The sequence below is a fragment of the Myotis daubentonii genome, chromosome 12 (assembly GCF_963259705.1).
Source record: "Myotis daubentonii chromosome 12, mMyoDau2.1, whole genome shotgun sequence".
NCBI classification, from domain to species: Eukaryota; Metazoa; Chordata; class Mammalia; order Chiroptera; family Vespertilionidae; genus Myotis; species Myotis daubentonii.
Window position 1 is genome coordinate 68,926,718 of NC_081851.1, and position 14,035 is coordinate 68,940,752.

The following is a 14,035-nucleotide window of genomic DNA, read 5'->3' on the forward strand; positions in this document are numbered from 1 at the left end:
CTGGAGCTGGACAGGGCTTTATCTGGGAGCCAGCGGCTGCTGAATAATGAATTCCAACTCTGTCTGCATTCTCAGGCTGCACGCTGGGTGCACAACACACACACACACACACACAGATGCACGCTGGGCTGACAACTGGGAGGGGCGGGAGCTCTGTGAGTGGAGTCTCGGGAAGGAGCAGCTCTGCTCTGCTGCCTGGGTCTCTGTGGGCAGCATCGGAGGGGGCACGGAGGGAGGAGGCGGCAGCAGAGAGGAGGGAGGCGTGTGAGCCACGCTCCTGGGCTCGCTCCTTCCCAGCTGCTCCCGCCTGGCCGTGCCCGGGCTCTCCACACCAGCATGGCCCTGCTCGTCCACCTCAAGACGGTCTCGGAGCTGCGGGGCAAGGGCGACCGGATCGCCAAAGTGACTTTCCGAGGTAGGGAAGCCCCTGTCTTAGGCCGACTCCGCTCTGGGCTGGCAGGGATGGGCCAGGGCGGGAGGGTGGGTGGGAAAAGTTCGAGCAGGGTAGGGGCTAGGAGGCTTTTCACGGGCAGCCATCTGCCCCTGGCCTGACGGGCCATTCTGATCTCTTAAAAAAATCATTGACCCCCGTGTTTTCCTATCTGTATCTGTGCCTGTCTCTCCCTGCACTTGCCAATGTGCCAGTGCCAGGTGCCATGCACAGCCCCCTGACTGCAAGGGGTCCTGGGGAAGCAGAAGCACGGACCCCATCCCTGGATTTAGGGGACCCGGGGCTGAGGGTCCCAGCCCTGCAGAACCTCCCCAGCCCTCTCATGTTCTCCCTCTCCCTCCAGAAGGTTGGTTTCCTTGGGCATGGGGTGGGGGGTGGGATTTGCAGCCTGGAAGACCCAGGGTGGCTCCTAGAAACCAGTAGCCAGTAGCTCCCTGGGGCTGGGCACGATGGGGATCCTGTTGGCTTCCTGCAGATGCATCCGTGAGCAGAAATCCTGTGAGCCCCTCTTGTCTCCCCTGTCAGTTCTCTTTCTGCTGCCTTCCCACTCATGCATCCAGCAACCATTTATTATCATCCATGTGCTAAGGCTGGGGGCCAAGCCTGACCCAGGCCCTGCCCTCAAGGAGCCCACATCCAGTGGAGCAGGGACCAGTGGGCAGGCAAACAGGACATGTGTATGATACGACAAGGGTAGGGACAAGTGCAGCATGCAAGCTACAGACGCAGCACCCTGGCCCAGGCTAGTGATCAGGGCAGGCTTCCAGGAGGAGGTGACACCTCAGCTGAAACCTCAGGGACCAACAGGAGGGAGCAAAGTGAGGGAGCAGAAGGGACAGGATGTCTGTTGGATGAGGAGCTGAAATGTGGGAAAAGACACATTCCACGGGGATGGGGGTGTCAGGGAAGAGCTATGAGAACAGAGTGAGTGTGAGCACCTGTGTCATGAGGGAGAGGTGAGACACGGGCAGCCTTCCCCGGAGCTCTCCAGCAGCTACCTGCGCCCACACCAGCCTCTCAGGCAGGCCAGCCCTGGGCATAGGGACGGCAGGGGTGGAGGGTTCCCAGAGTCTCTGCTGGCAGGAGGGAGAAGAAGGGGGGCTGGGCTGCCTGCTGCTTCCCACACTAGCCCAGCGACTGCTTTCTCTGCAGCACCCCGGATTCTCTGCGTGCCACCTGCCGGCTTGGCTCACTTCAGAACAAGCACATGTGTCCTTTCATCTGTGAAATGTGTCCCTGTGCCGGACAGCCGGCACCGTGTTGGGCCCTTTGGCTACAGGTTGCTATGTTGTTACACCTATGACAGGACCATCCCAGGCTGCACAAACCAGTCCCCTTTACAGACTGAGCAAGCAAGGGTGTCAGTCAAGAGAGCTGCATGGTCGCAGCTCACCCCAGCCCTGCGAGCCCCACCTCTCCTCCTGGCCCCCTGCGGTGAGCGCCCTGTCTACCTGGTACCCACCTTTTCCACTGAGCTGTGGGGCTGGCCCTCCAGCCTCCACGGACCGCACAGGGATCAGCCTCGTTGCAGCCTGCGGACCGAGTGGAGAAATCCACTTCCAAGCTGTCTCTGCAGCAGGCGGCCTAGCAGGGCTCTGTGCAAGGGGGCTGGGCAGCAGGAACAGGCAGATGGCAAGCAGGCTTCCAGAAAGATTCCTTTCTAACAACCAGGGCTGCCTCAGCCCATCGCCTGCTGCAACCGGCACTGTTGACAACAAGTAGAAACTCCAAGGACCAACAGTAACAATAATTCAGAGGGATCGACCCACGCTAGAATGTTCCAAGGCATCTGGCACACACAACTGCTGGTGTCAAGCAAATACAGGCTGTCCCCCCCAAAAAATGTATACATACTTTTTCCCTGATAGCTCAATTGATGTTCCTTTCTTTTCAGATTTAATCCATTGAGTTAACAATTATTCAAAGTATGTATACATTTCTTGGGACACCTGTATGCTACAGGGAGAAATGAGAAACGGGTGAATAGTCAGAGGCTCCACTAATCCCACGAGTGAGAGAGCCCTGGCTGAGCTGGGCCTGTTGGCCGTGGCCCCATAGGTCAGACGAGCCGGTTGAAATACTTGCCTTTCTGTGCTGCGCCACCTGGACACTTAGGAGGGAGCTTATGGGGCTGTGGTGGAGAAAGCTCTAGATATGGGGCCAGGACCTGTAAGTCCTCCATGGGCTCTGCTACTTCCTTTTCCTCCCCGGCCCTCAGTTTCCTCATCTGTAACATGGGCATGATGGTAACACCCACCGCACCAGGCTGCCTCAGTGAAACAGTGGGTATGGAAGAGTTTGAGGAAAGAGCATTGAAATGACTGGTGTGTTTGTGAGGCGGCCATTCCAGTCCTCCTTGGGGCAGACTGTCCCTGGGACCCCATGTGCGCTGTGTCTGCATCAGCGTTGTCCCTGACCACCCCTCCTGCCACCCCAGGTCCGTCGGCCACCCCACTCTCGAGCCACTCAGCATTCACCACCCAGCTCAGGGTCCAGCCCTTAGCTCTGATTGCCCCGGCCGCTCTTAACCTGCTCCTGCCCTCATTCATTCACTCCCTGGCTGTGCTGATATTTGTGGGCAGGCCTCAAACCCTGGGAGTGAAGAAAACACAGCCCCTGTCCTGCAGGGTCAGGTAGGAGACCCCAGAAGGCCTGGACCCTGGTCTGGTCAGACACGCAGGCCACAGGGCCTTAGGGCCTCAGCTTCCCATGAACAAGAGGAGACAATGGTCCCCATGTAACGCAGAGGCCCGCAGCCAGAAGCAGGCGCAGGCTGTCTTGAGGAGCCGCCTTGACCACAGATTGCGACTCAAAGGGAGGCAGTGTTAGCTTAGGGTCTGTCTTTTTTCACCTCCTAAAACAATTCAGAACGCAAGGTGGGTGGGGCTCTCGTTCCTCTGGCCCAACCTTCTGCCCGGGGTTCCGCTCCATCCAAACCTGAGGGCCACCTGGGCTGTCAGGGAACCGTGACCGACTGCCTGGGCCAGCCCCGCGACCGCCCTCACTCTCCATCCCTGAGCTGCCTGCCCAAACCCCGGCTTTGGGGATTCGAAGTGTGAGATGGGTGCTGCCCGGAGGCTGGGCCTGATCTCCATGTAATTCACCTGAATGGTCATTGGCACAAGGTTTTGCTTTATCAAGGCTTCCCCTGGGCCCAGCTGATTTTTCCTTCTCTCTCTTCTCCCCATCCCACCCCACCGTGTTCCCACGACACCGAACGTCCTGCCATCCCCAACAGACGCCAAGCCCTCGATATCTCCAGGCCTTGAGGCGTCCTGTTTCCTCTGCCTGGTACGGCCCCCTGACCCTCCACCTTGAGGACTCCCATAAATTGTGTTCACCCTTCAAGGCCCAGCTCCCAGGTCACCTCCTCTGGGAAGCCTCCCCCTCCCTTGCAGTCCTGTGGCATGCTCCTGGCACAGACCAGCTAGGAGACTTTGTGTTTGAGAAATGCCCAGCTCTGCGGGCTGCACTCACACCCCAGCACCTTCGGGACAGGTATCCGAGCTTTCGGTCCTGATGAGCCGCCGGAGCCCTGGGCCGGGTCGTTGGAATGAACACCAACCGTCTTTGAGGCATCCACTCGTACGCGGGTTTCAATCCTGCTGTGGCTCTGGCACTCTTCGGCTCTGTTTCCCAACTGTGACCCGCTCCCCACTTTACCCAAGGGTCATCAGGGACTGGAAGAGGCCTCAAGAGCCAAGAATCAGAGCTCTGGCCCAGGTCCCCCCATCGACCTCCCAGCTCAGGGGATCTTCCGGGGCCCCAGAGGGAGGCGGACGTCATCCTGGAGCAAACAGGAGTCCCGCTCTGGCCCACGGGCGGAAGCAAAGGGCTGCACGTGGCCCCGTTGGGCCTGACTGTGCGCTCTCTGAGCACTGCTGTGTGCAGCACAGGGCACAGGGCGCGACCTCACAGGCAGCCCAGGGACTCACCGTCTGACAGGGCAGAGGAAACGGTGCAGGCCTAGTGGAGAAACATTTCTAGGCCCGGAAGGGCCCACGCGTGCTTAGGGGTAGAGCAGACACTGCAACGCGTTTAGAGGATGGCAGCTCACTTCCTGCAGCAGACACCAGGCAGGCTTCATGGAAGGGGCCGAGGGAGAGGAGGGAAGGAGGATGCCCTTATGCTGGGTCGTGAATAACTGCTTGCACTCGAGGAGATGCAGGAGGGGTGAGGAAGGTTGTCGTGGGAGGTGAAGCCGTCTGGGTAAGGGACTGACAGGACCAGAGGCCAGAGGCTGAGAATCTCAGATCAGCACGATGACTGGGAAGCCACTGGGTTTGTCTGGAGTGGAGGCTGCAGGGCGTGGGTGGAGAGGAGACGAGCCAGGAAAGGAGCCTGGGGCCAGGGAGGTGACTCTGCTGGGAAGGGGTTGGGGGACAAGATTCTCCTAACGCTTGGCCGCAAGAACCATCTCAGATTCCAAATTAGATTTATTTTCCCCATTAACCTGGGGGAGCTCTCCTTCTTGGTGCTAATGTGACCTCTATCGGAAGGCGGCTCTGCATCCCTGGTGGAGGAGGCAGAGGCTCTCAGCACCCCCAGAGCTGAGGTCCCCCTGGGATGCCTGGGCCACCTGGGAAGACGTGGGAGGGTGCGGCCCCCACTGAAGGCTGCAGAGAGAGGAGCGCTTTGGACAGCCTCTGCCGGCTGTGGACGCAGCTCCGTGCTTTTGCTGTGTCTCTGAGGGTTGTGCTCCACATCCTCCACCCTTCCCAGCACACACTAGCCCCTCACCACAGAGTTGGGGCCAGAGGGTGGCGGGGGTGGGGGGAGAGGGACCTTCTCTGCCTGAAGCCCCCGTGGGGATTGTCCCTCCTCCCGCCCAGAGCAAGCTGATGCCGACCTGGGAAAGCAGCAGAGCTGCTGAACATTCTCCAGGCTTCTGCTTTGAGGAGACAGTGCTGTTTTGATATGGAAATGACCACATAACTGCCTTCCGCTACAAAGCCCCTTGGCAAAAATGCTGCTGGAAATGTGCTTAGAACAGAATTGCAAATAATTTCCCTGAATTGCGGAGCCACGGTTATCTTGTCCGCCTTTCCTGAGAACATAACATCTGCATTCCTCCCACCTGCTCACATCCCTGGGTCTCATCCATTTTTTCAAATTGTTACCTTTTCATAATGGGAAACCTCAGATATATACAGGAATAGAGAAAATAGTATCATGGCCCTACAGTCTCCCCATAGTCTTTAACAGCCATCAACTTCTGGCCAATCTTGTTTCATTGGTACCCCATCCTACTCCCACACCCCTAATTATTTGGAAGCAAATCCCCAACACCATACCATTTCATCTATAAATATTCAGCACATAGTTATAAAAGACAAAAGACTCAAAATACCCCTGCAAAAGCCACATATTATTTTACCGCTAAAGAATTAACCATATTGTTTAATACTATCAAATGTTCAATCGGTGATCAAATGTCTAATTGTCAATGTCATATGTTTCTTCCAACCCATGAAAAGCTACATTTCAATGTGTTTTATAAGTCAAGTATTGAATCATTCATTCGCTCATCCTTTTATTCGCCTTCAGTGGTTGGCAAACTGCGGCTCGCGAGCTACATGTGGCTCTTTGGCCCCTTGAGTGTGGCTCTTCCTAAGCCTTAGGAGTACCCTAGTTAAGTTAATAACAGTGTGCCTCCCTATATAGTTTAAGTTTAAAAAATTTGGCTCTCCAAAGAAATTTCAATCATTATACTGTTGATATTTGGCTCTGTTGACTAAGGAGTTTGCCGACCACGGGCTAGGCCAGTGGTCCTCAACCTTCTGACCCTTTAAATACAGTTCCTCATGTTGTGACCCAACCATGAAATTATTTTCGTTGCTACTTCATAACTGTAATGTTGCTACTGTTATGAATCCTGATGTAAATATCTGATATGCAGGATGGTCTTAGGCGACCCCTGTGAAAGGGTCGTTCGACTGCCAAAGGGGTCGCGACCCACAGGTTGAGGACCACTGACCTAGGCAGTAATACCCATTGAGGGCCAGCTAAGTGCCAGGCGCTATTCTAGGCACTGGGGCGACAGCAGTAAATGAGACGGACAGGGACCCTGCCCTCGGGGGGAAGACAGTAGTCATTGCACAAGTCACTGTGCGCGGGAAGAACTCTGGAAAGGGAGGAACAGGTGCAAGGCAGCATGCAGCGGGGAAGCCCACAGCCAGGAGGTCTGGGAGCCACCTGAGAGGGTGAGAAGGTGCTTAGGAAGAGATGGCAGAGGAGCCCCTGTGACTGGAGGTGAGGGCGGGTCACTCGAAGGTGGTCACCCTGGGGTCAAGCAGATGAAGCTGGCAAAGTTCACGGGCCCCAGGGAGAAGGTTTCCCGTGGGGGAGGGGCTGGTGTTAAAGCTGGCCCTTGAGAGAGGACAGCATTTCCTTCTTGGGGGACAAAACCCCCTAGAAGTCCCACTCCAGGCAGAGAGGTTCGTATCAGTACAGAGGTGAGGAGGCCTGTTTGGGGTTTAGGGAATGCTTGCTGCAGTTGGGGTGGGAATGGGGTGGGAGGAAGCCTGGGGTCCAAACATAGAGGGTCACACTGGAGTTTGAACTTGGCTTTGCACGTGAATGGGAGTCCCAAAGCTCTTAGCCAGAGAACAGAATGGAAAGATATGGTTTCGGAAAGAACATTCGGGGGGTCAGGACTGCAGGCCAGAGCCCAAGGAGGAAGCTGGGCAGTGGCTCAGCCAGAGAGCTGTGCCTCGGTGGGCAAGGCTGTGGGTTCGGAGAGAAGGGGTGACGTGGGTTCAGAAAGGGGGTAGCAGCTCTGGGGTTGGAAGTGAGTGAGAGGACAGGATGTGGGCGCTCTGAGTTTTGTACCAGGTTACTTGGATGGTCAGTAAGGCCACCGATGAGCCAGGAGCATGACAAGTGAGTTTTATCCTGAGGAATGCCAGGTGAGTTTACAAGAATAACACAATACAAGAAAAAACACACACCAATAGACACGGATAAGGTATTTGACAAAACCCAACACCCATTCATGGTAAGAGCTCTCAGAAAATTAAGAACAGAGAACTTCCTCAATCTTATAAAGGAAACTACAAAAACGTCCAAATAATAACATACTTAATCCTGAAATATTGAACATTAGGATCATGAGCAAGGCAGGTTGTCCACTCTCACTACTTCTGCTTAACTTTGTACTAGCATTCCAGCCACAAGGCACGAGGAAAAAACCCAGATTGGAAAGCAAGGACTAAAATGGCTCCTTTTCACACACACACACACACACACACACACACACACACACACGCACGCATGCACACACACACAAACTAATGGGTTATTAGAAAATTCTAAGGATTCTACATAAAAGTTACCATAGTTCATGAGTGGATTTAGCAAGGTTTTAGAAACTAAGCTTAATATACAAAAACTATATTTCTATAGAAACCAACCAGTTGGAAAACAGAAATTACAAAGCAATTACTTTTATAATAGCATAGAAAGCGGCAGACATTTAGAAATAAATTTTACTAAAGACATGAAAGGCCTTCACACTAAAAGAAAAAAATGCTGAGAGAAATAAAAGAAACCCAAATACATAGAACACATACGATATTGATGGATTAGAAGACTCAGCACTTTCAAATGTCAGATCTGCACACATTGATCTACAGGCTGAACACCATCCCAGTAAAAGTCACATCAGGCTATTTTGTAGAAATTTAAAATTATTTTAAAATTTATATGGACACCCAAAGAATTTAGGAGAGCCAAAGCAATTTGAAAATGGAGAAGAAAGTTGGAGGAGTCACACTATTTGATTTGTTTGACAAAAAAACTTTATCTTGAGTGTGTAGTTGCCGGGAGCCGGTCCATCCTTGCTGTTTCAAGGGACCTGGCATATATAGCATACGGTTCTTAATATGTTTGCTCCCCTTGGCGCTGTGTTTTAACCAAGGTCACCTCTCCGAGAAAGGTTGAATCCCCAGGTAGGGATTTTCCCCTGGAGTTAGGGAGGGAATAAAACCCCTCAACTAAGTGCCAGGCGGGTAATTAATCCCTTTAACTACGAACAATCATGCTTAAACTACATAATCTTTTCTCCCTGGAATGGAGATAAGAAACGCCCTAACCTTTGTAATAGAGATTGATAGGATTGAATCAACTGGTATAAATACAGTTGTAACAAGACAGAAACACTCAGAATTTAGAACACAGAACTGAGAACACAGGGCTTGGAAGACAGGACCAAGAGAGACAGAGCCTAGGCACAGAACCTACACAGAACGTTTTATACAAGACTGGAGATCCTAGGCAGAACCTCTCTGGAGATCCTGAACAGAACTTGGCTGGAGATCCTGGCTACAGAACCTGGCTGGAGACCCTGACAAGCGAACCCAGCTATGATGGTCAACTGAACGCTGCCTCTGTGACATTCCTTCTTCGCCGACTCCGTCCACACCTTTGGGGACCCCTGGACCTGCTGGGGTTGGACCCCGGCATCTGGCGCCCGAACAGGGACCCCTAGGTAAGCGCCCCACACTCGGGACGGATCGGACTCCACCGTAGGAAGAGGGTGGATAGTCTTCGCCGACTCCGTCCACACCTTTGGGAACCCCTGGAACAGGATTCCCTTAGGTAAGCCGCCCCACTGAGAACCTCCACACTCGGGATGGATCGGACTCCACCGTAGGAAGAGGGTGGATAGCCTTCGCCGACTCCGTCCACACCTTTGGGAACCCCTGGAAAAGGATTCCCATAGGTAAGCCCCCCCCATTGAGAACCCCCACACTCGGGACGGATAGGACTCCACCAGGGTGCTACAGACCCCCCTATAGAGGATAAGTAGGGTAAGAAGGTGGATAGTACAGAACTTAGATTGAGAAGATGTGCCATACTGAGTCCAAAGAAAGAAGACTCTGTATTGATCCTCAGATTGAGAAGATGTGCCATACTGAGTCCAAAGAAAGAAGACTCTGTATTGATCTTTAGATTAAGAAGATGTGCCATACTGAGTCTAAAGAAATAAGACTCTGTATTGATCTTTTAACACATATGCTTGCTAGCAGAGGAATTAAGGTTACTCCCAGTCAGACAGAACGTTTTGTACAACAAATATGTCCATGCTTTTCTGAGGAAGGAAAGGTAAATGTAATGGCATGGGAGAAGGTAGGCCCAAGGAGCCTTATCCTTAACCCCACTGCAGCCTTTCTACCCTGGGAAAGTGCAGGATTGGCAAGCTCTCCCTGGGATGATAGATCAGGACTCAGGTAATAGCGGAAAGCGCCAATCCTACTCTTAAAATGGATACAAGAGAGCATTTCAGGGTTTTTCTTTTTAATGCTTGCTTTTAAAAAATAAAAAAGGGGGAATTTGCCGGGAGCCGGTCCATCCTTGCTGTTTCAAGGGACCTGGCATATATAGCATACGGTTCTTAATATGTTTGCTCCCCTTGGCGCTGTGTTTTAACCAAGGTCACCTCTCCGAGAAAGGTTGAATCCCCAGGTAGGGATTTTCCCCTGGAGTTAGGGAGGGAATAAAACCCCTCAACTAAGTGCCAGGCGGGTAATTAATCCCTTTAACTACGAACAATCATGCTTAAACTACATAATCTTTTCTCCCTGGAATGGAGATAAGAAACGCCCTAACCTTTGTAATAGAGATTGATAGGATTGAATCAACTGGTATAAATACAGTTGTAACAAGACAGAAACACTCAGAATTTAGAACACAGAACTGAGAACACAGGGCTTGGAAGACAGGACCAAGAGAGACAGAGCCTAGGCACAGAACCTACACAGAACGTTTTATACAAGACTGGAGATCCTAGGCAGAACCTCTCTGGAGATCCTGAACAGAACTTGGCTGGAGATCCTGGCTACAGAACCTGGCTGGAGACCCTGACAAGCGAACCCAGCTATGATGGTCAACTGAACGCTGCCTCTGTGACATTCCTTCTTCGCCGACTCCGTCCACACCTTTGGGGACCCCTGGACCTGCTGGGGTTGGACCCCGGCATGTAGTGAATATGCATTTATCGAAATTCATCGGATTGTGCACTTAAGAGCAGTGAACATAAATTTTATCTAGCTAAAAAAAGAGCTAGTCACACCTAAAATAACTAAAACTTGAAAAATATTATGTAAGATGAGGAAGAAGATTGTTCCTGATTATATACTGCTAAAAATACTCTACAAAAAGTGATTTATAATAGAGGAGACCATTTTTATATTTAAAACATAGGTGACTATCTAAAGGACGCATTAGTAGAATCGGGTGATGAACAACGCGCCAGGTGCATGAGCCCTTGCATCTCCTCCGCTTATAGATGAGGTAACGAAGGCAAAGCCAGGCTAACTTCTCCCAGGGCTCATGGCCAGCACGTGGCAGAGCTGGGGTTTGACCTCAGGCAGGCTGGCCATTGAGCCTTCCCAGTACCCAAAGGCCCCCGGTGCTTGTAAGGGACGCTTTACTCGGACTCTCACAGAAGCAGCCTCTTGCTGGTCCTCACTGTGGTTCCAGGATGCAGGCTGGTCCAGGATAACTGTCTCAGTTTACAGACAATGACCCTGGGGGGTTGCATAGCCAGCCCCGCTCCCTGCTTCCTTCCGCCCTGAGCTGCGGCACCGGGCCCCAAACCGGCCTAGGCCCTGGCTCTTTTTCTGCACACAGGGATGCCGGGCCCTGCTTCCTGGCGCTGGTGGGAGTAGCGGGCCAGTGAAATCACAGCAGGGCCACCACTCCTGAGCTGCTGGAGGAGCAGAGGCAGCTGATTGGGGGACGTTACAGCATTGCAGCTAGGAATGGGGCTCTTGATGAAGGACTCTCCATTTAGCCGGTGCTGACAATGAGGTTTTGCTGATTTTAAATAACAAAAGGGAATAACAGTGACAAGTCTGAGTGACAGGCAGGGTGCTTCGCTCTCTATCGAGCTCACACTGGGAAGAGAGTAACAGCGCGGCGCGGATAGAACCACGATGCCCCTGGAGCTCGTCCTCAGAACCTTCCCCTTGAGATGCACCACAACCTGTGCTCTCTCAGGACCCGGCCCCCAGCCCCAGGGTCTTCTTTCTGTGGACCCTGAGGGGAGACCCTTCTCGTTTTAACTCCGCCATCAGAACTCACCTGTCCTGTGTCCCACTCCGCTGCCCTGAGCCCATTCTCTGCTCCACACTTCCAAACTGTGCTCACGCTGTGCTCTCCACCCGGATGTCCCTTCTCTCTCCCTCCTCCCAATCTCTCTGCAGAGCTGATCCATCAACCTTCCCGTGTAAAGCCCCTGCCTCTCCAACACCTTCTTGATCTGGAGGTGGAGGCCAGCTCTCCTTTTCCTGTGCTGTCACTTTACTTACACCATTTGCATGCCAAGCACCACATGTTGCCTCAGATAGTAAGTAGCCTTTTATATGTCTGACCTATCCCCTTTCTGGATTGTAATAGGCTCGTTCAGGCAGCATCCCATTCCAACTCATTGTGCCACCCGCCCCACCCTCCTCCAGGGCCCATGGCTGTGCTGACACAGCAGGAGTAGGCGGGAATGAATGAATGAATGAATGTGCATAGGCGAATAGCCCAGTCCCTACATGCCTGCCTTTGCTCCAGGTCCGGCTCTAGCAAGGTAAACTGTCTGCAAGAGGGAGCTGTTTGGTGCAGACGGGATGTTTTGTCCCCTTAAGTCACGCCCCACGAAAGGCTGGTCTTCCATCCTGCACAGGAGACAAGAGCTGAGCTCACCTGCATCTCGGAGGGGGCTGCAGTCCAGGTATTTGAAAATGGCCAATGGCATACAAGTAACGTCTGTTACACTTTGGACTGCTGAGCCCCTCCATTTGGACTTACAGCTGTGAGCACAGTGTCCACTGCCCAAATTCATGTATTGACTCAGGCGTTTATTTCAAACTGAGCGGCTCAGCTACCCGACAAGCAGCTGCCTCTGCGGGAAGGAGGACGCTGTTTAATTTCCCATCTAATGGCCTCACTCTGCCCACGAAAGCCTCCCCACCACGGAGAGGAGAGCAGGCGATTTTCTTTCTCTCAAGCCTTGTTCCCAGTCTTCTCTGTGGCAAGAAAGGTAATTGGATATTGGGATTTTAAAGCATTTTGTCTCAAAGCCATTTAAAATGGAGCTGAATTTCAACAGGATGGTGTGGAGTGCAGTGGATGATGCTAAGTGGAAGTGCACTTGAAAAGAAAGGTGGGGTTAGCAATCCCCACTAATAACTGGGGGGAAAGGGCAGAGGTCCCCCTGGCTCTGTCCCAGTGACTAGAAAGGACCCCTGGAATGATCCCCGCCACAGTTTATACAAACCCCCTCAAAGGCGGCTTTCCGCAAATGCCCCAGGCATCCTGTTTTCTTAGTAAATTGGCCTTTCCGCTGTTTCTGTATGATTGGTTTGATTTGTTTCAGCAAATCCTTTCTTTAAAAAAAAAAATATCTAGAGGTAAAATTTAACTCAGTCTGTTTGACAATATTCACCACATTTAAAATCTCCAGGGCTTGCGGCAATGAGGTTTTATTGCCTTCTGAAACGGCCCTCGTGCGTAAGTTCTGCAATGGCTAATTTTACTGCGTTCCGCATCCTCTCTCACAGGCTATTGGAAACACGCGAGCAGGGCAGGCTTTAGTGCTGGAACCCTGGCTCGGTCTCGGACGGCCCCCGGCCTCCACCCACTGAGTTGCTTCATTTTCACTCCGGGAGACGCTTGAGCTGAGCCACATCCAAAGCTCATTATGACCTCCTAGAATCTAGGATGAGAGGCCTTTGGTTATCAGAGGGCAGGTCCTGGGGAACCCCCAGCGCACAGAGGTGCTCCCCTGATTCTCAGTGTACGTTGCCTGTTATCCGTGGGGAAAATTAACCCACGCTCAGGCATAGCGTCTCCTGCTTCCCTCTCCTCCCCGGCTGCCTGGCGGTGTGTTGAGGTTTCTCTGTTTCGGTGTTTTGTTTTGTCCCCAGCTAGTGCTCAAGAGGCTTTCTTTCCCATCTGTCTACTGCACTTCTCTTTCCTGTGCCTGTAGCTTCTGCTTTGTAGGCTAGTCCGCGTTAGCTCAGATGCAGCCCCTCCCCACACGTCTAACCAGCCTTGTGCCTCCTGGAACTGAGCGTCCCCGTTGGTAAAATGCAGCTAACGGCCAGCGAGGCTGCTGAGGTCAGTCAGACCCTGTGGAAACTGCCCCTCCGCCCCAGGAGAGCGCCGCACAGAAGTGAGGTCCCACCATTGATGACGAGTGCTCCCCAATGTTGTCATGACGACTTGCAGGTCCAGAGGTCCAACCCCAAGCTTCTTGTGCAGGGAGGTCTGACTCTAAACTCTCCTCTTTCCCACCCAGGGCAGTCCTTCCACTCCCGGGTCCTGGAGAACTGCGAGGATGTGGCTGACTTCGACGAGGTAGGATTCTCGCAAGGGCAGCTCAAGCCCCGTGCCCTGCGCCCAGAGGGGAACAGCACCTCCCTGCCTCCTGGAGGTGCGCTGTCCCCAATCCTGGGAGGCCGGTTTGCTTCAGGCACTGATGCCCAAGACTGCCCCATGCAGGGCCGCTGACCCCCGCCTGCTGCCAGGCAGGGCCTCTCCTTCTCTCTGGAAAAGGCCCACGGGTGCTGAAGGCCTCAAAGTGAGCCCCAG

At 53.0% G+C, this 14,035-nt stretch overlaps 1 protein-coding gene across 1 annotated transcript in view; it reads left to right on the forward strand.

The window, feature by feature from the left end:
* Positions 1–336: 336 nt before the first annotated feature.
* OTOF (otoferlin) overlaps positions 337–14,035 on the forward strand; it is a 70,008-nt gene continuing 56,309 nt past the window's right edge. Inside the window, exons 1-2 of the mRNA XM_059660675.1 lie at positions 337–415; positions 13,743–13,801. Of these exons, the coding sequence (XP_059516658.1) occupies positions 337–415; positions 13,743–13,801 (138 nt within the window). The remainder of the gene's footprint in view (positions 416–13,742; positions 13,802–14,035) is intronic.